General features: G+C 41.6%; 2 protein-coding genes across 4 annotated transcripts; one reads left to right on the plus strand and one right to left on the minus strand.

The window, feature by feature from the left end:
• The first annotated feature begins 1,200 nt into the window (after window positions 1–1,200).
• LOC134449013 (nuclear receptor coactivator 7) lies at window positions 1,201–9,328 on the plus strand. 2 transcript variants are annotated; one of them, XM_063198748.1, is made up of 7 exons: window positions 1,201–1,379; window positions 3,285–3,426; window positions 4,593–4,718; window positions 5,140–5,292; window positions 5,832–5,927; window positions 6,250–6,323; window positions 7,665–9,328. In XM_063198748.1, exons 1-7 carry the CDS (start codon window positions 1,354–1,356, stop codon window positions 7,798–7,800), a joined length of 753 nt encoding a protein of 250 aa, XP_063054818.1. In that variant the 5' UTR covers window positions 1,201–1,353; the 3' UTR covers window positions 7,801–9,328. The 2 variants fall into 2 exon arrangements, with proteins under 2 accessions (XP_063054818.1, XP_063054819.1); XM_063198749.1 differs by lacking the exons at window positions 1,201–1,379; window positions 3,285–3,426 and adding an exon at window positions 4,073–4,472.
• Window positions 9,329–13,169: 3,841 nt separating this feature from the next.
• LOC134448320 (zinc finger CW-type PWWP domain protein 2 homolog) lies at window positions 13,170–24,658 on the minus strand. Of its 2 annotated transcripts, XM_063198003.1 has the most exons (6): window positions 24,510–24,657; window positions 23,167–23,490; window positions 21,557–21,719; window positions 14,389–14,509; window positions 14,004–14,116; window positions 13,170–13,666 (listed from the first exon to the last, which is right to left on the minus strand). In XM_063198003.1, exons 2-6 carry the CDS (start codon window positions 23,469–23,471, stop codon window positions 13,532–13,534), a joined length of 837 nt encoding a protein of 278 aa, XP_063054073.1. In that variant the 5' UTR covers window positions 23,472–23,490; window positions 24,510–24,657; the 3' UTR covers window positions 13,170–13,531. The 2 variants fall into 2 exon arrangements, with proteins under 2 accessions (XP_063054073.1, XP_063054074.1); XM_063198004.1 differs by lacking the exon at window positions 13,170–13,666 and having other exon boundaries at window positions 14,001–14,121; window positions 24,510–24,658.
• Between the last annotated feature and the right edge of the window lie 135 nt (window positions 24,659–24,793).

Consider the following 24,793-nt stretch of genomic DNA (forward strand, 5'->3'; position numbering starts at 1 on the left):
ACTGTAAGAAGCTTGCCTAACTGAATTCAATCTAATCTGGCTATTCTGTCATTCTCGATAGCACGTACTGTATATTCTTTTGCTTCTCCTGCTGACTCCACAACTCTGTTGCCTCCTTTGTTACTTTTGAAAGTATTCAAACCTTGATACATTTCGTCTCTACCAGATAAGCTGAAGGAATGAAGGATTACTTTATGGACATTTGCCTGTCTGTTACATCTCGGAAAAAGTAGCATTTTTGTTGTGTCAAACGTTGTTCCCTGCAGCAGAATTTGACTAAGGACTTTATTGTATAAAGCTACTGTTATGTTCTCTTAAACCATGGCTAAATAATTCTTAGTGTGCCATGTTGGTCCTTCACACATTAGCATTAACATCAGGATAATAAATTGGGGGGGGTTTCACTCATCACTGTCATTTGCAGAGTTGTATAAAGTAGAAGTAGTACTCTAGAGATATAATTACAACACTATTGGTCTGATATTACGAAGCTTAAACAATGTAATATCATAATACTACTGCTAGAGTTGTAATTACATCTGTAAGAGTACTTCTACTTCTACTTTGTACAATTCTGGTCATTTGCTCCGACACTTTGATGCATTTTGCGTACAACATGTATTATGTTCCTACTTGTACTGTCTTTTGCAGGCCACGGCTCCTTACTGTGAGAAATCAGTGGCGTCGCCTGTGACATTAAATGACACCGTGACTCTCTGAGCCACACACACACACACACACACACACACACACACACACACACACACACACACACACACACACACACACACACACACACCAGGAGATGAGGGCCAGGTTAATGTGTTAACCGGCTGCAGCAGGCTCGCTCAGAGGAAGCCGAGAGGGGGACAAACTGGTCAGTAGTCCTGGGCCCAGGGAGTGAGAGGGGGGGGGGGGGGGGTCAGAGCTTGGTCCTCACTACATTGTATATGTACGGGGTGGGGGGGCCAAATGACTTTGTCCCGGGCCCAGCCAAAGCTGCCAGCGGCCCTCTGCGTGGCTCGCTGACCCACTTGCGAAACGCTGCCCATAAACTGGACAGCAGCAGCAGTGTGACCTTGGAGGGCCTCGGGGGTGTGTGGGGGGGGGACGGGATTTTGGCAGAGCTCGGGCTTATGTCAGCTAGAGTCCCGGTATAAAACTGAGGGGCCAGGAGGAGAGGCGCTGTGGACATGCTAACACGGCATTGATCCTCCACAGCCACTGCTCTCTCTCTCCTCTCCTCTTCTCCCTTTCCTCCTCTCCTCCTTCTCCACCTCCTCTGCCTCTTCCACCTCCCCCCTCTTCAACAGCTCTCCTGTGGATTACCATACCGCTCGCCTCCTTCTCAACATGGGTGTCGCATACAGTGTTGGAGAGTAAGTTCTGTGCACCACATGCACCACAGTAGTCAAGTCATCATTTATTGTCACTTCTTCATATGCACAAGTCATACAAGGAAAATGAAATTACGTATGCATGCGTATGTATGCATAACAGTATGTATGCATGCAGTATGCATCATAGTTCACTTCTTTTTAAAAAAAAATTTTTTTGGTGCTTTTTGCCTTGAATTTGGGACAGGACAGTGAAGGACAGACAGGAAATGTGTGTGGAGAGAGAGAGACAGGGAGGGATTGGCAAATAGCAGTCTAGTTCCCTACCCTTAGAGCCACGGTAGGGCCCAGGTTACTTCTCAGGCCAGGAGTGTTGAGATACATGTGATCAGGACCGATACATGAGAAGGATTAGCGTGCTTTTAGTTATACAGAAATTTTGTGTGACTTTCTTCCTTGCTTCCATGAAAAGATGTACGGTATGAGATGTGACACTTGTCTTTTTGCTATAAAATGTCTGCGTAGTTTGCACTTGTGTTGTCACTGTAGCCTCTTTGTGCAGATGGGCCCACCAGCGGGCCTGTTCACTCTTTGCTGAAAATACTCAACACCATAAACAACATTGATAATATGACATTACAGAGAGCCAACAGATTAAGACTAAGTTCTGTGCAAAGGGGTTATGCAAAGTTATGATCTGGGGCCTGATATACAAAGACGTCCGTAGATTTCCTACTGAATCTTTGCGTGAGTGAAAATCTGAAATATACATTTGCACCTAAATTTTCAAATGTATCAGTCCATGCATAAGCAGTTTTTCAGGCTGATTCATGTGGTATGTCCAATTTCACATCAAATGTTGTAGACATGTGCCTTTTCAAATCAGTATAGTACTGTAGTATAGTGCATCTGAAAATATGTGTGAAAAGTTACTTACGGAGCTTTTTAATGCGTTTTGCACTTGAGGCCCCTGGAAAGCCTGTTTGGAAAGACCAAATGAAACTAAAACAATAGCACAATGGTGAGCTATGAGCTATGAGCGATGGACAGATTTGTTATACTTCCTCTGTTTCCTACTGTACCTTCCTCTACAATATCTGAAAAATCACTAGTGACAAATCCCAAGTGAGAGTAATATGACAGTTGAGAGGGAAGTGCAAACGTCATGAGCAGCTCTCTACTGTTTTGTGGGGGGGAAAAGTTTGCACACTCCTTTGAATTTTTTCTTCTTTAAGTTATTTTTGTCTTTTTATTCATTCACTGGCAAGCATGATGACGTTTCGACCTCTCGGTCTTCCTCAGCTCTCTACTGTAACAACTGTATCATAAACACTCACTCTGTTTTAAAAGACATTCATCACTTTTTTTTTTACTAAAGACTGTACTGAACTGCATGACCTTCCAGGTTTTCCAAGGCTGTTTAGAAGGAAAAAAAGGTTTAAAATGTTGTAATCAGATGAATGTACAGTAGGCCTATTAGATCCCTGTGAGAGTTACGTGTGTAACGTCATGGGCAGGGAAGCAGACAGGGGGGGACAAAGGGGACAGTTGTCCTGGGCCCAAGGACAGAGGGGGGGTAGAAATGGGTTCTCATTACATTGTTTGTATTGGGTGGGGGGACCTTTCACATGGCTTTGTCCTGGGCCCAGCAAAAGCTGTCAGCAGCCCTGGTCATGGGAAAGAAAAACAGAACCTGCAGCCTTACTAAGTATTACATAAGGTGCTTTACTCTGAATCTACTCTATAGCCTACTACATCAGTGTAATGTATCAGATTTAAGTTTGAGATGAAGTCGAGCAAAGTCTGGGAAACATGCCGGAGACGTGCAACCACTTTGTTGTGGATTGGGCTCCTAATTATCCCAGAGGAAATTGAAGAGATTATAATAGAGAGTTGTTTTAGTTAAATGTTTTAACCGAGCACTTATTTGTGTTGTTTTTTTGGCAGGGTGGACCACCTTTACACTTTCTTTGTGCAGTGGTCACCAGACATCTACACAAAGGACACCAAAAACCAAGGCTTCATCGTGGAGAAAAACGACCGGCTTTCAGCGAACCTCCGAAAGAAACCCATCTCAAAAACCTGGAAGGTATGTGGGATTGTTTTTTTTTTTTTACTTCGGACATGCTCAGACAGGGTTAGCCTCTTGACACACACCATTCCAGTGGAATGCTGTAATAGTCATATAAAAAACGTTACTACCATAGTACTACACCACTATGGCAGTGCACATGGCCTTTAGTAATACATTACGACTAGGTCATTGCCATTCTGGTTACAGCTAAATCATAACAGGGGCCGTGCCTTACTGGTAATCGATTGATTCGCTGTTCCGAGGCTGTTTTATTGCTTCGCATGAACTGACGGTTTCTGAGGAAAAGAGTGGCCGCACAAGACCCTCGTCTCTCTCTTCAAGAGGGGGTGTGGCTCGTCGGACAGGGCCGTGGGAAGCCTGTAAATAGCCTACTGGACCGACAGTGTTTTTTGATAATGTGAAAAATCTGGGAAGAAATCGGGAAATGAGTCAAAATTAGGGAGTTTCCCGGGAAATTAGGGATGGTTGACAGGTATGTCGCTCCATTGTCCTGGAGCGACGCTGCATTCAGGCTTTTTAGGTTTGAGTTTTCTATTAAAACTGTGGGTATGTTGGAGCTGAATGAACACATTCTAATGCAAAGTGAGGGTCCTAGCTTTTGAATGCAAGTTATTTCATATTTGTATGTGCTTTGGAGGCTGAAATATTTAGGTTTTACTAGGCAGAGGGCAGCTTTTCCCAAAAAGGGCTTAAAAGGGGTTAAACCAGGAAGTCCATACATGGTAGTTCCCTTTCTCTCTACTACGCCAACTGCTCTTCTGTCTTTTTTTTTCTTTTATGGGAAACGAAAGTAAACCACATGGGTTTTTCTTTGAGAGTACACAGGAACATTTACTGTACCGCGGATGATGTGAGGGTATATTTAATGGGGATGAGTCTCTGTGCACAAACTGGCTTCACCACACACAGTCAAGCTGAAGGTGACACTAACAGGATTATACGAGTCATTTTAATACTTTATGTGGCAAATGGCACCCAAAGTGGACCACAGCTATAGGATTGTTTTCTATGCAAGGGATGGTGATGAACCATTTGTGCAGGTAGGATTTTGTTTCGTACTACTAAAGCATGCTCAAAGCAGAAAGTTATTGAATACAGTATGTGTAATATCATGTGAATGAGAATCTTAACAGACAATGCATGCTGTGCTATCTGTGTAGATCATCAGTGCAACAGACCAAAAGCGCAGACAAAGTTTATGCAGCTTTGAGGATGAAGAACCAGAGGATCTACTACCGGAGATGAGAGAACCCAGCCAAATACTACAGGACCAACACCTTGAAAGAGTGAGTTACTATGCCCTTTAGTAGTATATGTCCTACCTCTAACTTTTTTGTCAGTATAGGCTACATAAATACAGTACAAAGAGATTGAAAGCATGGAGTGAATTAAGTGAATAACAGGGGCATGTAAAAGAAACAAAGAAACAAAGAAACAAAAAAAAGCACAAAATTCATCTTTTGTAATCTAAAATGCTTCAGGGTGTTAATATCATTTAAGGTAGAGACCAAGAATATCTCTTTATACATTACTATTTCACACCAATTTTCTTCACAATTTATTTGTTTATATATATATATATATATATATATATATATATATATATATATATATATATATATATAAAGATGACATCTCATGATATCTTCTTCCATGATATGAGTTGTAATTGTTTTGGGGTTTTTTCACCCTCTGCTCTCCACGTAGCTGGCTGCCCACCTGCCCGCCCGAACGCAGGGGTACCCATGGCGACTAGTGTACAGCACAGCCGTGCATGGCACCAGCCTCAGAACCCTCTACAGAAACATGGCCGAGACAGACCGGCCTGTGGTGCTCGCCATCAAGGACATGGACAACCAGGTAACCAGCTCTCACACTCAATATGCAACATTTCAAGCTCACTACAGAAAGTAAAGTTGAATGTCCGCACACTTGCTCCCGTCTTGCTTTTTCTTGTAGCCTTTTACTGCAGATGGGGTCGCCGGCGGGCCTATTCACTATTTGCTGAAAATGCTCAACTACATCATAACAACATTGCTATGGCTATGAAGAGAGCCAGATTAAGACATAGCCATTACAATTTTGGTGACAGTAAGGTTATAACAGAGGCTCTGCGGTAAGGGGTTAAAGAAAAAGCAAAAAGGGAGCAAGACATTCAACTTTATTTTCATAGTTGTCTGACCCTTTTGTCCTGCACCTGCGTCTTGGATGTGCGCACCATACCATACTTGACAAGCAGCTCACTACTCATTATTCAAACTCTTGCATTCCTGTGCACTTTGTATCTGATAGTGATGTTGACTATGATTATGTCCTCGACTGTAAGTCGCTTTGGCTAAAAGCGTCTGCCAAATGCAATGTAATGTAATAATAATAATGTCTTGTCACCATTTGTGCAGGTGTTTGGTGCCTTCTCATCCCATCCCTTTCGCGTGAGCAGTGGCTGCTACGGAACAGGAGAGACCTTCCTCTACAGCTTCAGTCCAGAGTTTAAGGTGGGCACAATGCTAACTCTAATTCGGTTATTCTTTTTCCAAAATTATCAGAATAATGCATACTAAATACTACTGCTGATAATAATGTAGTAATAATAATAATAACAGTAGAAGTAGTAATAATAGTAATGCCATTGACATACACTGTAAATGTGCAAAGAAATATTAAAATGGTTACACACTAAAGCTCAAAGTCAGGCATAAAAATGCAGCAACTAGCAATCATCACTGGTACCGTATCTGCACCTGTGTTTCTAGTTCTGGTGTAAATTAAAACTGTGAATATGCATAATAATGCTTGATGTTCCTCATATTCACACAGATGTTCAGCTGGACTGGGGAGAATTCCTACTTTGTGAAAGGCTTCATGGACTCACTACAGTTAGGCGGAGGAGGGTGAGTAACTCATTCTCTATCTCCCTCCCTACACTACACTAGCTAGTAGTAACTGGCAGTTACGTTCCACCCAGTGTACTGTCATCACCCCTCTGGCTCATATTACATTCATAGGGCCCTATGATTTCCGCGATAAGGAAAACATGGACGGAATCATGGAATGTAGACATTAAAACGGAATTTGGTTAGGCCTATAAACGCGGAATTGCCCGGAATTTGCTCATTTCTTATGATAAAATGAAAAATTCATTATTTTCGTCATCATTGATCAGTCTAAAAGACATTTCAAACACAAAATATGGTCACAATATCATATCTGGCCTATGCGACGTGATGCGCAAAAGTTCTAGATCCATGATCCATGTCAGCGCATGTTGACAGTGAACGCATCCAAAGACGCATCCCTCTCCCACGCGGCATTTCCGATGGTCTCCCGTCCTAACATTGGCCGTCAGAGCATTGAATACATCTTAAATCTCAACATGTCAAGAGCAGGCAAGTTTGGTTAAGTAAACAGGTCAGGAATGAACCTGTTGTTCTGACCATCTGACTGTTACCAAGACTAGAATATGCGATGCGATACAGAAAGGACGGGCGGCTCTCCACTACACTTAAATGATGAAATCATCCGATGCGAGGCACGAGTTTGGAGTTTGTTACAACAGATGCGACCGCTGGAAAATAAAAACTGAACAGGCAATGCTTTGATCATGTCTTGTTAACTTTGTTGGCCACGAAGCATAGTGAATAAAAGTTAGCAGTAACTTTGTTTATAAGAGTCAAGTCATCATCAGAAGAAAACGGCCGTCTTCTTGTGTTTGTGTGAAACGGTAGACGGTAGGAACTTTGGGAGGCTGTTTAATGCCTACATATAGGCCTAACGTGACCAAAATGTCTCTAATGTAGCGGCACGTTGCAATAGGCCTATAGCCAAACTTATACGAGAAAAACTGATGCAGCCCGAGTGCGACTTGAATGCATCAGAAGTGAAATCGCCTTCTCGTTGGGTGCGTGTATATAGGTTATATTAGAATATATGCGCAAGTACATTTTCAACTACCTATTAACTGGAATAGTTTTTAGAGCTGATATTACAAAAAAAATAGTAGGTAATTTTACTTTTCTTTTCTCTACCTACCATCCAACCACAAGTGGTTGGCTCTGTCCACCCAATAAGTTCAAAAATGTAAAAAACCTGATATGGTAAAAAAAAAAAAAAAATCCGAAAAAACTGAATTTGAGAAAAATAAAACGGAATTTGAGAAAAATTAAAACGGATTTCATAGGGCCCTACATTCATTCATAAGTGTGAATCTCCTGTGACCTGTTTTTTGCCACTAGGGGACCCTTTGGTCTCTGGTTGGACGCCAGTCTCTGCCGAGGATCCAGCTACGCCTGCCACACCTTCCACAACCAGCCTCTGGCCGTGCACCCTGACTTTGCAGTGCAGGAACTGGAGGTCTGGACGTTCGAGTGAGAAGAAGAGAACAAGGCTGGACTGGCCATCTGACATAGCGGGCATTTCCCGCAGCCTTAAATTGTTTTATTTTATTTATAACAGTTCTGAAAATAAGAGCCCACAAGGGTGAGTGGCCCACTGGTGAGTCAGTTCTGCACCGCTAATTATGAAGGGCCCCTTTAATCCAAAGGTGCCTGGACCCTATTTCTCCGCCAGTCCAGCCCTGGAAGAGAACACTCTCAGGTTACAGTTGAAGAATGTGAAGAGCGAAGAAGAGCCAAGCTTAAATTATGACTTTGAGCACTAAAAGTTTTAGCACTGAGCATTGATGTCTGTCTACAGCGGTGGTGGGGAACCTTTTGCATTCGAAGGGCCACTTCAAATTGCTCCAAGGGCCATACTAGAGTGGCCATGTCCGTGACAGCAAAAAGGAGGTATTATTTATGGATGGAGGGTTTGGGGGTCCTCCCCCAAGAAAATGTTTGTTTCTTAGATGCAATTTAATGCATTTTAATCAATTAGGTGTCTGGCTTAATGCTATGCCTCATGCCGGACAAGGCACTGAAAAGACGGACAGACCGTCCTAAAGACGGACAGACTGTCCTAAAGACAGACGTCTGGCCACTCTAGGCCATTCTATGAACACAAACCAAGATTTCCCCCAGCACTTTAGGCCTATATTGAAGGCAGACACCTTTACAACACACCCCACCGTCTCTAGGTCCCCTGAATACAGCTTAATTGTATCGCAAATGGAATTTCTAAGACTCCTTTACAAAACATCATATTTTATGTGAAGCTGCATAGTATTAAAATTACTGTATGTAGGGGGAAATAACGGCTTCAAGGGCTGCAAATGGCCCTCCAGACATAGGTTCCCCACCCCTGGTCTACGGACAGTGGATGGGCATTGCACACCACACGCCACAGTGTGGAGGTTAGCCAAGAGATTTGCAGTTTTGTTTACACTCCAAATTTGTCCTTGCACAACACGTCCAGACACATTTGCACAAATCTGAATTGGGGACAGGGCTGGACTGGTAATCTGGCATACAGGGCATTTTCCCGGTGGGCCGACAGTCCCCAGGGGCCGATGCTGTTGTTGTTGTTGTGGTTGTTTTCCTGGGCATTGGCCCACAATTTAGAGGGGAAGGCCCATTGGTCTGTTGTTAATATATAGACAGTGGACGCAGCCAGTCAAGATATAACATGAAAGTGTCCTGTGTGTGTGTGCGTGCGTGTTTGGGCCGATCAATGCCAAAAATGCCCGGGCCACTTTTCGGTCCCAGTCCAGTGCTGAATTGGGGACATGTTAAGTGGAAATGCCTACTACTTTTACCCGGTACCACAGCCCATTAAAGCACTAAACTGAAGTGGTGGCTTAGAAATGATGGCCAACTCAGGGGGTTGCGTTGTGTTATTTTGACATTCCTCCACACTTCTTTGTATGTGTTTTTGGAGTAAATAAAAAGGGATTTTTTACGAAATGACTGCATGTGTCCATGTATTTGTGGGAAAGATTTTGTACATGAACATGAAAGTTATATAAATGAATATGAGCACACAACACATTTGTAATAAATGAAGGCCTAATCAATCCTAGATGCACGAAATACTCTACCTACTAGCACAAAATGCTGTCAAAAGGATCATACTTATTGTTGTTAATGCCGGGGATCTCAGACATTTTCTATGCTGGAGAGGAGACCCCTAATGGAGAAGATTTTTTCATAAGGACCCCTTCAAAAATTGCACTTCAAATAACAGTTAACAAAAATTGCTTGAAATAGTCATTTTCAAAGCAAAAAAGGGGCTTTTGGTCCCCATGTAAAGTCATTAAATTATTGATTAAGGTCTAAACTCTAAAGCAAGACTCATTGTAATTAATCACTTAGCCTAAATCATTTTTTAGTGCGTAGACACATGTAGACGTCTGCGTTGGGGGTGCGAGGCTTGTCTTGGGTTAGGGGGTGCCTCAAGAAAAAAAGGTTAAGAACCACTGCTGTACACCATTGTTTCACAAATGAACTACCATGTTTCTGAAACTTGACTTTTGAGAATTAAGTGCGCGCATAAACAATTTTAGTTCGGCCAACGACAGCATTCCCGATTTTCATTTCGGGCATCAAAGAATTTTGAGTTTGACAACCTTGCTTTAGGTCCCCCATACTCAAATAGCGGCCCGCGGGCCACTTGTGGCCCGCGGGGCATCTATTTGTGGCCCTCGAATAATTTTGAAAAAATAAAAAAAAAAAAAAAAAAAAATTTTTTTTTTTTTTTTTTTGGTCCGATCGCGCTGCCGGCTCTTATTTTGAAATCGCGCCACAGACGCTAGGAAGATGCGTGCCGTGTCTCCGCCCCCTCAATCAGTTTCTCCCTGCAGGCTCCAAACAGAAGTGACTATGAGGGTGGCAGAGGCTGTTGTGAGGTAGACTACTGAAGGGAAGTATGGTAGAACTTGTAAATAAATTATTTACAAAGTTCTCTTTGCCTCGTTTTTGAAAGTAATGGTCCACATTTCATTGCATACAGTGTGTTAGGACTTCGAATTGGTTTAGCACTAGCTGTAGCTAGTTGCTAACACAAATGAAGGCAAATTGTGTTTGAGCTCTGCTGGCAGCTAACTAGGGGTAGCCTACTTCAAAACGAATTGCTTGATAAACTTTTCACACTTTTAAACAGTCCCCAAATAGTTTGTTTGGAAAGCTAAGCCCCTCATAAGATTTCAAACAAAGTTATGAGCAACTTGATGATTTATTATTGGCTGTTGCATTTAATCAACATTGCATCAATGTGCCATTTTCTTGTTGGCAAAACCTGGTGTCCTCCTATCTATGTGTCCTCTTTGTTGGGTCCATTATTGCATCTGATTCTCATTATGCATGTGAGAGCTGCATAAACAAAGTCATAATAAGCAACATTTGTTTGAAAAGTGTTATTTTCAGGCTTATTGGAAATAAATTAAGAAATAAATGTTTATGAATGTAGTCTGCAAATATAGGCTAATCTTATGTCATTTAAAAAAGATAATCTTATGTCATTTAAAAAAAAATACTGAAGGGTGGGTGGCAATGACAGCAAGGCAGGCACCTCACCCCACAGTGCTCCAGAAAAATGCAGGCCCTTTATGAGAGAAATGTTCTCCCATCCTGTCACTGGAAACTAAATATCTGCTGTGGGTGTGAGTGCGTGTGTTTTGTGATTACAAAGGCCTTATCATTTTTATTTATTTTTTTAATATTTTTTTTTGGTGGGGGTCGTGTCGTGTCAGCCCGGCCCGGCCCTTTATTGGGAGGAATTTTGAAAAACTGGCCCTCGGGGACTTTTAATTGAGTACCCCTGCTTTAGGTGAAGGCTATAGCGTGCTCAATAATTGTTTTATACAAGCTGGATGATTCAACCATCTCTGTTCATCAGATATGTGTGAGGTAAAACATGGTGTGTGCTCTGATCAACTATTATATGATAGTCCTCCCAGTTTCTCAAATTGAAGAGTCGTGCACAGGGCCGGATTAACCCACAGGCTAGATAGGCTATGGCTGCAGCCTGGGGCCCCCACCTGATAGCTCAAAAGTGAAAAATTGCACAATTGTGACAAGATGCAATATTGAAAAATGTATCCATCGTGTTGAGTACGGAATTTTTAGCATGTAAATTGTATATGTACATTTTTCTGGAAATTTGCCTGCCAGGGGGCCCCACAGCAACCTGTAGCCTAGGGGCCCTATGCCATCTTAATCTGGCCCTGGTGGTCGTGCAGTACCCAAAAACAAACTGAAAAAGTGTGTCCCATTTCCTACAGGAAGCATACAGGGTCCCGGTTCAGAAATAGAGAAGACTGCCATGTTCCTGGAAGGGTAAGGGAGTAAGCACATTTCTGAGGAGTTAAGTAATTCCATTTCCTATTAGCACACATACAAAGTACAGAGTTGAGTAAACGCAAAAAGATGATTCAACAGTCGGCCATGCTCGATGTGTGAAAGAAAGCCGAAAGCCCAACTGGGAAACTCCAACTCCCATTGTCATTGTGACACACTCCACAGCACACAAGGGTTCACTGCACACAGCACACAACAAAATTGCATTGATGCTTCACCCGTAGCTACCAAAAACAGTAGATGCGTATTAGATTACACTTAGCTGACACTTGATTTAATCCAAAGTGATTTACAGTGATTTAGGTACAAGGTATTGGTTACAGTCCCAGAGCAATGTGGAGATAGGTCAGGTGCCTTGCTCAAGGGCACTACAGCCATGGATGGAGGTGTAGGGAGAGGTAAGGGTAGGATTCGAACCGGCAACCCTCTCCTCTTAGGTCCCCCTCCCTACCTAATTGGCCATGGCTGCCCAACATATGCATGTAAGTGGAATGACGTTCCTACTGCCTCTGGTAAAACTGCTCATTTAATTGAATAATCTTGGAAAATATACTCCTTCTAGGCCACATTAGACCTGCAAATTAACTTGGAAAGCTTACCCATAGCAGTAGGCACTAGTCTAATTATGATTTAATGTGCTGAAGGGAAAATAGATAGAATTAAAAGCCGTCACTAGGTGGCAGCAGAGTGTCTCTAGTGTAACGGCTCATCTCACAGTGAAATCCCACCTGGGAAACTGCCATTATCATTGTGACACAGTACTCCACAGCACACAGTGCTCAGCGCACACAATACAATGGCATTTATGCCTTACCCACACAAGGGGACAGCCCCAAGGGAGCAGAACGGTACCATGCTCAGGATATCTCAGTCATGGAGGAGGGAAGAGAGGACCCATTAATTACTCCCCCAACCAACTTGGTGGTTCGGGAGTCGAACCAGCAACCTTAGGCTAACAAGCGTGATGTCCTGACTGATTACCCATGACTGAGGGCCCATCTCATTTACCAACCTCCTGTCCTCACCTTCTGCTTGAGGCCTCATGATGCGAAGCAAGATGTCATTGTCGCTAGAGGTTTTCAATATCTTGCAAAAGCACAATTCAAAGGTAATTTTTACATTTGCAATCGGGATGTTGAATGGGTAAAACAAGTCCCCCAAAAAATGTTGTAACTAGGCTGACAGTGAGAAAAGTATTGTTTTCTCCACAGAGGGGGCATGTCAGCGAAGCATGAGGCCAGGGAAGGATGAGGCCAACAGGGCGGGGGACAAAGGGGTATGTTGTCCTGGGCCCAGGGAGAGAGGGGCCCCAAAATTGGGTCCTCATTACATTGTATGCATTGGATCGTGGGCCCTTTCAAATGACTTTGTCCCGGGCCTGACCAAAGCTGTCAGCAGCCCTTCATGAGGCCACCAGCAAAAGGAGAGGACAGGATTTGTACAATGGCAGGATAATGGCACAAGATGAACATAGAGAGTATGTACATATTCTCAATGGAAGACAACAAGTTCAGATGAGAACAATTCATTGTAATTTTAATTAGCAAAAATACACAAATGCAAAAATGAACAATATTTGTGGTGAATTCATATTATTGAGTATGATGCTTTCTACAAATTTAAACGTAGAACTCGTTTAGGCCAACAGTAACCATACAAATAATCAGAAAATACACAACCTTATCAAGTTTTTCACATCTAATTTTAAGTCCAAAAATAGCTTTCATAAACTATGAACTAAAATCTTTCGATTAAAAACACCTCCATAATTACAGAATGCAAATCAACTCATTTGTGGAACTGTGTGACATAGTGTAGCTGCAACGCTTAAAAATTAACACAAAGGTGTTTTTGAGGTTCTTGGATCAGACTTAAGTTTGTGACCCAGTGCCTCGGGCCTTTAGACCAAGCTGTCGGAATTCCTTCATTGTAGCCGTACTCTCAAATCTGAATCCCTCAATGATCAAAACGTCCACAGCGCTTTCTTCACTTCTTTCCTGTTCTACCTATGGTCACAACAAAATGAGATATTTTAGCAATAGATATAGAACATTCTCTGGCACGGATTGATTCTGCACTCACACACACATAAAGTAAAAAGTGTGTATACATTGAAATACTAATTTAACTACTAACTATTAACTTAAAGGGATCCTACACAGTGCACCTTTAAGTACGGTAATACATCATGACTCAGTCATTTCCATTCTGCCAAGAAGAAACTTACGATCACGTTCATGGGATGTGTCTTAATGCACTGACATTTGTCCTCTGGCCTACAACAAGCACCTTCAGTAATTATCACTAATGGCTATTGTTTAACTTGACAACACTGTGCTGTACCTCCTCACATCTCTTTGTGGACCCTCGGTGTGTCTGTTTTGTTTTGGTGTCAATGCCACATTCTGCTATCAGCCCTTCTATTGACTCCATCAGTCCCTGGGCCTGGGAAAATACTACACTAACACATGGGGTTATTCATCTTCATCACAAACAGTATCATTACAATTTAGTGTTGCAGATTAGAACAATGAATTCATCTAGATTAAGATGTGTTGATCTTATAGGCCACAGTAAGTTGTACATTCAGGTATTCAGTCACAAAAGGATTTCACAGTAGCATTGACAAAACATTTTGTGACCCGTTATTAGGTCTTACTATATTAAAATGTGAACTACAATGTTGTACTGGGTGGGCTAGTTGTAACGCGATAGTCTTTCAACTTACACTGCTCTCGTTGGAAGTGGCAGAGCTGGAGTCTCTCTTCACACGACAGGTCTCGCATGTCCATTGCTTCCTCCATGGCTATTTTATAAGAAACCCTTGTAGTGCCTTTCAGAGACTTGACCTTCAGGGAAAAATAAAACAACCAATAAAAATGTGCATCCAAAATAAAGCAATCAAAACTGGTGTACTGTACATGCAGTACAAACTCTGTCCCGTAGCCTCTTAGTGCAGAAGGGGTCGCCGGCGGGCTGAAAATACTCAACTACATCATAACAACATTGCAATGACAGTACCGAGCGCCTTAAGTAACTGATTAACACATAGCCATTACAATTTTGGTGACAAGTAAGGTTATAACAGGCTCTGCGGGCTCTAAGGGCTTAAAGTTCCCATGGCATGAAAATTCCATGGTCTTTTGGGGCTTTGTATGTGTTTGCGGGGGTGTCAGGATGCTATATCCGCAATCTTTCTCAAAATAAAGCTGAAACGCGCCATTTAGGCCTCTTTGTTGAAAAGTCTCCTCTCCCTGTGCGTCGATCTGTTAATTATATGCAACAGGAGGAGGAGGGGGGCAGGAGGGGGAGTGTCGTTGATGAGCAGGGGAGGAGCCGCGGGCTAGTGTTGTGTTGGTGGTACGGCAGGTTAGCTGTTACCTAGAGTTAGCAATTTGCCCTAGTTAGCAATGGGACGTCCAGCACCTGATGGAACTTACTCTCGCTTGTTTTGACCGAAAGATGACACAATCTATTGCCTACCTGCTCATGGGCTTCAGTGCAGGACGCCTCAGAAGGGTGAGTTTGAAATGTTATGTCTGCAATTTTCGTTGAATGGGCAGTTATGAAGCACTGTTACTTGCCAGTAACTTTGTAATTACAGCAGCAATCATTCACCATGCAAGGACCTGGCAAGCACCGTCATAAATTACAATATTCTTTTTTTTACATATGAGCAAACAACCCCATTTGATGTGTGTGATGCACGTTACTGGCATCGCAACTGTCTCTAAACCCAGCAACTTTCTCCGTGTGGTTAGCATGCAATTGCAAGTCCTTCCCCTTTGTAATGTTATGCCATGCAACACAAACGTGGTAAAAAATGTTATTTGAACGAGGTTATAGTAGAGGTTATAGTAGACGTTTACACCTTTGTTTACAGCATTGTTCTGTTTCACCAATGCAATGCTTATCATGCATCACAAGTCTGTTTGAGGAGGGCGGTGTATTACATGACAAAAGGCTACTCTATACTAGTTATGATGTACGCACTTCCTCACCATCATAAAATGTGTCTACATACAACTAATCTGCATTTGAACAGCTCCCCTGTGCACTGCCTGTGCTGGAGAATAGCCAGCTTTCCTTTGTCCAATAAATGGCATTAAATGCATCTATTATGCCTTGTATTCCAGTGATTCCCAACCTTTTTTGCCCCGTTACCCCCTAATTAATTTTTTCACATCATGAGTACCCCCTCCTTCATGCTCTGTATGATCCTCTATACCAATGTGAGTACACTCCATATATTTGTTAGCATCACATTTTCCACGTACCCCTACTGGTACACAACGTACCCCTGGTTGGGAGACACTGTTGTATACAGTGGTGTAGGCTTGTCTATGTAGAACGCGGGTATACCCACTTCTAAATTTCAGGGATTTCAGTATACCCACTTAAAATTGAGTGATCCATTGTTTTGAATAGCACAAATATATACAGTATACCCACTTCAAAAAATGCTCAAATATACAGTATACCCACCATAAAAAAGTAGACTACACCACTGGTTGTATACAATGGTGAAATATTCCATGCTCTGTTGACATCACATTTATCCATAGTTGCCAGTTAAGTTTCCATTGCGAAAATAGCATCATCTCATGTTTACCTGAGAGTAACCTGGCTAACAGTATCAGAAAACTGCCTTTTTTGTAATAAGGTTAGCTGCTAGTGTGGAAACTGAGACAATGCCCACAGAAAGAGATAACATTATGCTGCCTACCTCAGGTAGCATTACTTTCATTTGAAGCCATCTGTGCATATAAGAGCAAACTTGCCATGTCTTATCTTTATCAGATCACTAAAACTTGGAGAGAAGGCAGGAGAGCCACAACGCATGCTGGAACTTTTTGTACAGAGTTCAAGATCACTATAAGCGGCTAATCCAATTATGCAGACAGTGTGAAGACAGTGTACACATTTATTTACAACAGCATCAAGAATATTAAATTGGAACATGGGAATATTTTATGGAAGGCAAATATTGTATTGAAAGAAGAACAGCAATAACAGTCTCTGTAACCATCTTTTCTATTTGTCCAGCTGTTTCAGGCATTTGTCCAACAGTGATTCGAGTGTTGTCTTGCATATCCATGCCGAGTTCCCCGATGAAGGACGTTGGGACCTCGATACAAGGCTGGCGGTGACCTCCTCTGGCTGGCTCGTCTGAACTGCGCTGACTTGTCTTCTAGGGCACCAACATTGCATTAGTCACAGGGTTTCCGAAGACCTTTCCACACAAAGCATACAGGAAAAGAAAAATATTGTTTAGAATGCCATGTCATTTTTCAATTATTGAAGTAACACTATTAAAATGTTATGTCAGAATTAGTTGAACTGAATTCTTTTCAAATCTTACCAAAGGTTGGATTAGCTTTTGATGTTTGCCGGTGGTTGGTGTGCATTTTCATTCTAGGGGACAGCCATCTGTAAGAAGTGTCTGCAGGTACAAAAGACAATGTGTGAACAGAGTGTCCCTCTTATTTTTCATTTGGTCAAGAGGGTGAGGGTTAGCCAGTTTCAAAGACAAACCTTGTTATTGTCATTGGAAAGGATATGAAGGGTTCCTTCCTAAAACACTGCAAGAGCCATTTTATACTAATGCCATGAATTGTATTGTGTAGTTATAATTACTTACATCAAGTCAAGTATCACCTGAAACCGTGTGTGTGTGTGTGTGTGTGTGTGTGTGTGTGTGTGTGTGTGTGTGTGTGTTGCATTGCCTTGTAAATCAAATATAGACATCTCAACAGAAGAGTGTTTTCAGGGGGCATAGTGAAGGTATCCACTCCATTATCCCAGCTCATGTCTTCTACTTGCGCTTGTGGCCCAACAACCTAGCACCCATGGGGAAAATAAGTTTCCCTGCTATGCACAACAACTAATAAAAAAAGACATTTGAATTTATCTTCTATGAGTTGTTGAATTGCCCATCTATCAGCATACCACATCATATTTTGCAAGGTCATCACAAGGCCACAAGCACAAAGGAGGATGAGAGTTTGGATAGTGGAAAGGAAACAAGGTAGGCCTACATGTTTTGCACTTTAGTGTAATCCTGCTTTAAAAAAGAAAAACAAAACAAAAATCAGGCGCTAGAACAAGATCCATCTTCTCACCTGCACAGCATATAAGGAAGGACAACATTCTTTGGAGCAACTTGTTCCAGTTAGACAGATGCATTTTTTAAACTTTTTTATTTGGCTACAATGCTTACGCGTTTCGGCCCTTATGGCCTTCTTCAGGGCGTATAAATTGCAACCTTTAGTGCCTCTGCATCTGTCTACCTGGACCAAGTTTGAGAGCCCCTACACTGATGAGCACCACGGAAAAAAGGTGAAGACACAGAAGCACTCAAATTACTGGTACCTGCTTGTGTTTGATTCTTTGGAGCAAATTGGGTGATGACTGAATGGGAAGACTCCAACGTAGTGGTGAGGGAGGAGTTTTGCTTCATCATGTTGCTTTCTTCGGGAACTTCTGTAGATGAGAATTGCGGCCATCAGGAAGAAATACAGAATATAACTTTCAATGATCTACAATAAGCCTCTCAAATTCTATACAAGAAAATGGTCTGAGTCAGAACAGAGACAGAAATGTCAAGGAAACATAAACCTAATATTCGACTGCATCTGGCTTTCCAAGCTATTCACGGATATGAATGAAAATGTGACATGTGGGACAGTGGGAGCAGGTTGCATAGCAACTCACACAGCTGCCTGCCCTGGAGCAATGCAAGATGGACAGGTGATCCGACTGCTGTATTCTGTGTACCTACCAGAGGTTATGCCAAATTTGTTATATGATGAAAACAAAAACGCAATCAAATGCCGTCACAACCACTAAATAGCAGCCTGTAACAACTGATTGATGTCTGTGTTGGATGTGTCAGCTGAGCTCGTGCATTCACGCACATCTCGCTGAGTAATTACTGTAGCCAGCTACGTTTCAATGCAGTGGCCAGTAGCTCTACACTCGGTATAGTTAGGTGACCACATCGAGTCAAAGGCTTGCCTGGTCAAATGCCAATTCATGAGTTCGGTGTGTATCGCTAGTCACAACTGATCTTTCCGAACATACGGTTAGTTCTAACACCTGTTAGCTCAAGTTATTACATCCCTAGTATAGGTGAAACTACGAACACCATGCTCCATAGGAATGAATATGTACAGCACCATGCACCACAGCCAACAAAAAGGGTTTCCTAAATAAATCGTGTTTTCACCAGCAACATTTTAAAATGCCTTGTTTTCAACCACAGGACCCTCCTTGGTCAACCAACGAAATGTTGAGCAATTTTGGTCTTGTTGAATCGGTGTTTAATAGAATAATTGTCAACATCACATTCCTTGTTAGCTAGCTAGCTGGATGCCCGTGTTATTTGACAGGGCAGGTGGGCTAACATAGCCGCTAGCCCGGTCGTCAAGGTTTCATTTCCATCGAAACTATTTAGTTAATTGTGCTCATGCTTGATGTACATGTAAGTTCCAAAGACCATGGTCATATTTTACAGTCGATGTCCCAAGAAAAACAAGACAGAGTATGGCTATTGCTTTTGTAGCAGTGTAGCTTTCATGGCTAATGTATGGGGGGTTTCCCCCACAGCTAATACTGCAGGCTAGTTAGCCATGCCACTGTTATACAGACTGGAAGCTTTTCATGACTTACTTGTTCAGGAGGCTTGGTGGTATTGATCCAGACTTCAGCGTCAGGTGTTGGCCATAACTTGCTCTGTATTGTCCCAGATTGTGAAAGCATTAATCCGGAAAATGTTCCCTCAGACATTGAACAGGCACGTATGTGGTGTTCTGCTGGTATTTATAGAGTTTTCAAATGAATGGGCGTGCTAGTGGGTGGAGAGAGGGCGTGGACGAGTTGAGAGCGAACGAGGGCAGGACGTCATCTCGGGCACACACGAGCTTTGCGTCAATTGGATGCTGTGTCAGAGTTTGTTTACAAACTGGGAGGAACCTCCAGCACAGCTCGGTGTACACAGTAACACATTGCAAACCACTGGGATGGCTTCAGGAGGTCAGAGTAACTCATTTTAAGGCCCCAAAACATCTTAAGGTCAAAATTTTACGCCATGGGCACTTTAATGCAGTGACTCCTAACCATAGAGGTGCGTGCATGTACCACTAGGGTGGGTTACGCGAGCATACTGTAATGCAGGGTAACACAGGAAAATGTAATAATAGCAAATGCATGGAGGGCATAGTCACATTGGGATAGACAAAGACAGAGCTTGAGAGAGGGGGTGCTCATGGTAAGACTAAACCCATATGAAAAAGTCTTATTAAAAACGCATATGGATTATATCTGTTCCATAAGAATAGTATAAGGGTCATACAAGGCACAAACCCACATATACAAATCTAACTATTTTTTTTATTCATTTTCAGTCATATATGCCACTATGGGCTTATATATTTCGTATAAGTAAAAAGATTGGAAAATAGTGCTGTTTTTGGATGAATGCCAATCAGATGTGTGCTGTATTTGTGCCATGTTGTTGTTGTATATGTTACAGTAGGCCCTATGTGTATGCCATATTTAAAGGTGCACCATGCAATATTTGTTGTAGCTTATTTCCAGCTAGGGTGACCACCTGCTAATAAGTCCAAGGGGGGACAAGGGGTATGCTTCGGAGGGACAATGTGGGACAGACCCCCCCCCCCACACATTTGTCTTTAGGCAATATAGGCCTATATATAATCAAAGTGACAGTCAAGAAAGACAAATAAAAAATCATGAGTGAAGTTCTTCGTCAGGTTGTTTTTTTTTCCGGGAAGCTTATTTAGACTGTCTAGGCCTGTGTTATATACAAATATTACATTTAAAGTCTCATGCTTCATATGACAAATGTGCAGAATTCATATAAATATTGGTGTCAGAAACTGTTTAAGAAATGTACAAATTAAATCAGGTTTGCATATAATTAAATGTATAAACTTTATAAAATTTATATACGAATATTACATTTCAAGTTGTAAACTTCATATAAACTTAATATAGGAAGTCTGTAAAATCCAACTACGGAACATGTACGGAACATATGTGTGATGGAGTGACCATCACTAGGGTTGTGGGTGTGTTCTGACTAACATGCCAACGAGCCTGGCTCTTTGGTGTAGCGGTCAGAGCCCCGGTTTACTACCCCAGAAGGTCTGGGTTCAAGTCCCAGCTGGGCAACTCTACTCCCCTTCGCTATAAATGGTGTCAGAAGTGGGATGGTACCGTGAGGCCATCGGAAGCGTACCCCAGGATTGGTTACCCCCGTGTGAGGGACCTCAGTGATAGGTGAAGCATTGATGATGGGGCACATTGGATGGGAGAAGCATGATGGGCAGTTGCGTGAGGGACACCATGAGTGTGTGAAGCGCATGCGTGCGCTTCCCGAAGGGGAAGGCAATGTGATGGAGTGACCATCACTAGGGTTGTGGGTGTGTTCTGACTAACATCTACTCCCCTTCGCTACAATACGTAAATTGAATAAGACTTCAATATGATTTTAACATAAAACGTGCATTATTTCTATAGGAATATAGTAGTTTTCTCCTATGTTTTAGTCAATATAATATAGTATTATGCATTGTTGGCATGTCAAACTCTTATAAGAATTTATACTGCATGCAGTCATGTTATACGGCATGCATATAAGTTCCATATAGTATTTCTTTTCGAAAAGGGGCCATAATCGACTATCATGATAGACATATATTAGAAAACGTATAAGTGACTCTTGCAAATCTGGCACATTTTTTCTATACGATTTCATGTAAGGAACATGCATGTTTGCAGTATATGAATCATATAATTCTTTTTCATATGGGAAGGGCTTAGCTTAGACAAGACAGTAAGACACACAAAAAAAAAGTTTGGGAAACACTCACACTAGTTGGTAGTGGTCGGAACGACTCCACTTTGTGTGCGTCAGCCCAAAATCTTGTGTGAGGCTTCCCAAGAAACTCCACGTGGTACTGCTGCACATCCCCATCTCCATCACAATCCACATACTGATTGGTAGAGGGCTCTGGGCTCAGTATGGCAGGCCACCTGTGCATTGATACATAAGATACATGAAACAAAAACAAAGCGTCATAAATTTACTGTTAACAGAATGGCAATGACCGAGTCATAGTGCATTACTAAAGGCCCTGTGTTATGTGTCATAGCAAAGTAGAAAGTTACTATGGTAATTAACCTTTCAATGACTATTACAGTGTGTCACAGATGGTACGGCGTGAATTATGGGGCTTCAGAGCAATTTGAAAGTTAATTTCAACACGTTTGGGGGTGGGAAAATAGGCTCCTTTACCAACTCTTTCAGAGTTTAGCAGTTTGTTTTTGTTTTCTTAACCTGTCTTGATTTTCTTTGACCCATTTCCATATCTACAACTAGAAGCACTCAGAGAGCGCAGACCTCCGCCAAGGAAGCTGCTTGATACACTTGACCATGTTACACCCTAAGTCTTTCTGCCTTGTTTTTGTGCTGTTCCCACAATTCAATTTCTGGTCACTAAGGGGCGTCTAGATGGTGAAGAATCTTTTGAAAAGTCCTGGTTCCGGTTCGTGATCCGGATCATCACCAGAATTTAATCACTTGTTCCTTCGGTCATTACTAACAACTCCACAAATTTTCGTCCAAATCAGTTGATTAGTTTTTGAGTTATCCCGCTGACAGAATCTTTTAAAAAGTCCCGGTTCCGGTTCGTGATCCGGATCACCACCAGAATTTAATCACTTGTTCCTTCAGTGGGTCATTATCAACAACTCCACAAAGTTTCGTCCATATCCGTTGATTAGTTTTTGAGTTATGCTGCTGACAAACAAACAAACAAACAAACAAACAGACAGACAGACAAACCAACGCGACCAAAAACATTACCTCCTTGGCGGAGGTATTACAGATCTCAGTCTTGGAGAAGGATTTCAGATTATTTAAATTGCCTATAGTCTAAAAAATCTTACTTTAACTTCTTACTTCTTCCTTTTGACATTAAAGGTGCACTGTGTAATATTTTTAGTAGTTTGTTTCCAGAATTCATGCCGCCCATTCACAGATGTTTCGTTTTTCATGAATACTTACCACCACCATCAAATTCTAAGCATTAATTGTGATTGGAGGTGGTGATCTTCTCCATTGTCCGAAATAGACATTTCTAGCTTCAAAACACACTGTACTTTGGTCATACTAGTAAATATTACTTCATTATTTGGTCAATATTCATGAAAAGATCAAATATGACAGTAGACAGCACAGTTTCAATGAGCAGCATAGTTGCAATACCCACTCTGGCCACCATCCTATACAGTGCACCTGTAAATAAGTTAATGGTTTTTGGAACTCTTGCATCTGTTACACCACTCTGTTTGAGTAATACACCATAATAAGAGTTCAAAAATGTGCCTATTTCACAAAAATGTTATGCACCCCTTTATGTTTCAGAGAGAATACTCACAAAATAGAATTGATTTGATCAAAGCACGTAGTTGTACTCACAGTGGCCATTTGCTGTATTTTATCAGCACTAAGGTCCCAGCAGGCAACTTGGAATAGACGACCTTCAGCCCCTTTTTCCTGAGAATGGAGTCTTTGTAGGATGATACCTGAGGCACTGTGCACTGGCTAAAGAATGGATCTGGGTTCATGTGGCAGAACCATGCTTTATCCGGGTCGAAATGTTCATGTTTTGGGATGTATCTCCACTTCAAACAGCTCGGCGATTCACACTGGACCCAAATCCATCTGGAGAGATCTGCTGCTTCATCCTCTTCTGCAAGTGGTACCATTCCGATGAAATCCATTCAGTTGTGATCGTAGTTTCTGCAAGATAAGACATTTATTAGCCAAGTTTATTTGCAAAACGGTGTATCCATTTGCCTTTTAATATTGAAAATTACTATTCAGGTCCTATCGCCTATGTGTGAATTCTTGCTGTAGACGATATACAACACTTGCCATTCAAATATTTTGAGAACATGCTTTTTCAACCTATATAAAATGCATTTTGCACTGCAATGCAATGCAATGCCCTATACAAAAATGTCAATTTCCCGAAATTCTACAAAATACACCGTTTTGTAAATAAACTCTTCAATATATAGTTGCAATTGATCCAGAGAGAATACAGGATTGTCATCGTACAATCTTACTATCAATCTATTGTTTTGGAATTGTCCATATGTTCATTGTGGGTTGCTTGTATGTTATGTGTGTCCTATGTCCTGAATGTTTTATATGACCGAAGCTCACTTTACTGCAAATCAAATCTATCCTTGGGTACCAATAAAGTAATCTAATCTAATCTAATCTACTCTGGTTGATTGTGAACTGATTCAGCATCAGTGTGAGTACAGACTAGTTTACGATGCATAGGTAAGTTTAGCACTATTTGATATAGACAGCTGCTGGAAATCTGAAGTCAATATAGCCATATTAATAATGAAGTAGTCTCCTCACCTTTAACATAATTTAACCACAATTATTTCTTAACTATTGCATTACTTTTTCAATGACAAGTCCTTTCATAATACAGTAACCTAACACTGTTAGCCATTTGCAACCATGCACAGGATGAAAAATAATAAGATTATGATTTAAATGGGAGTACAAATATTGAGAAGTTCTCTTTGACATTTCCACAGATACCCCACATTCAACACCATGCAACTAAACAAAATATTTTCAGTATGAGGTTTACGTTTACTATCTTGATGTAACTATTTAGTTGCTAGCAGCTAATATTTTACCACGTTCTTCAGTGGTCTGTCAACCGTTGTTTCACTGTCGAAGCCATAGGCAGTTTATAATGGTCTAAACAACACTGTAAAATATGTTGTTACCTTATTAATAGCGTTTGAATGTTATTTTTTGTAAGATGCAGAAGTCCTTTTCCGTCTGCGCCTATCTTTGATCTTGAAAACGTGAAATTACACAGCAGCCTTTTAGACTATCCCTAGCCCCCTGCATGAGTTTTTGAAATGTTGTGACGTCATCTTAATGATCGCAAAGTTCTCTCCTAAACATCTCTGATGATTGTGCACAGAATTGACATTTTTTGTTACATTGCGAGAGAATTGGACACATTTGGTGTCAGCTATAGAAACCCCATAAATGTATAAAGCAA

This window comes from Engraulis encrasicolus, chromosome 5 (assembly GCF_034702125.1).
Source record: "Engraulis encrasicolus isolate BLACKSEA-1 chromosome 5, IST_EnEncr_1.0, whole genome shotgun sequence".
In the NCBI taxonomy this organism is placed as follows: Eukaryota; Metazoa; Chordata; class Actinopteri; order Clupeiformes; family Engraulidae; genus Engraulis; species Engraulis encrasicolus.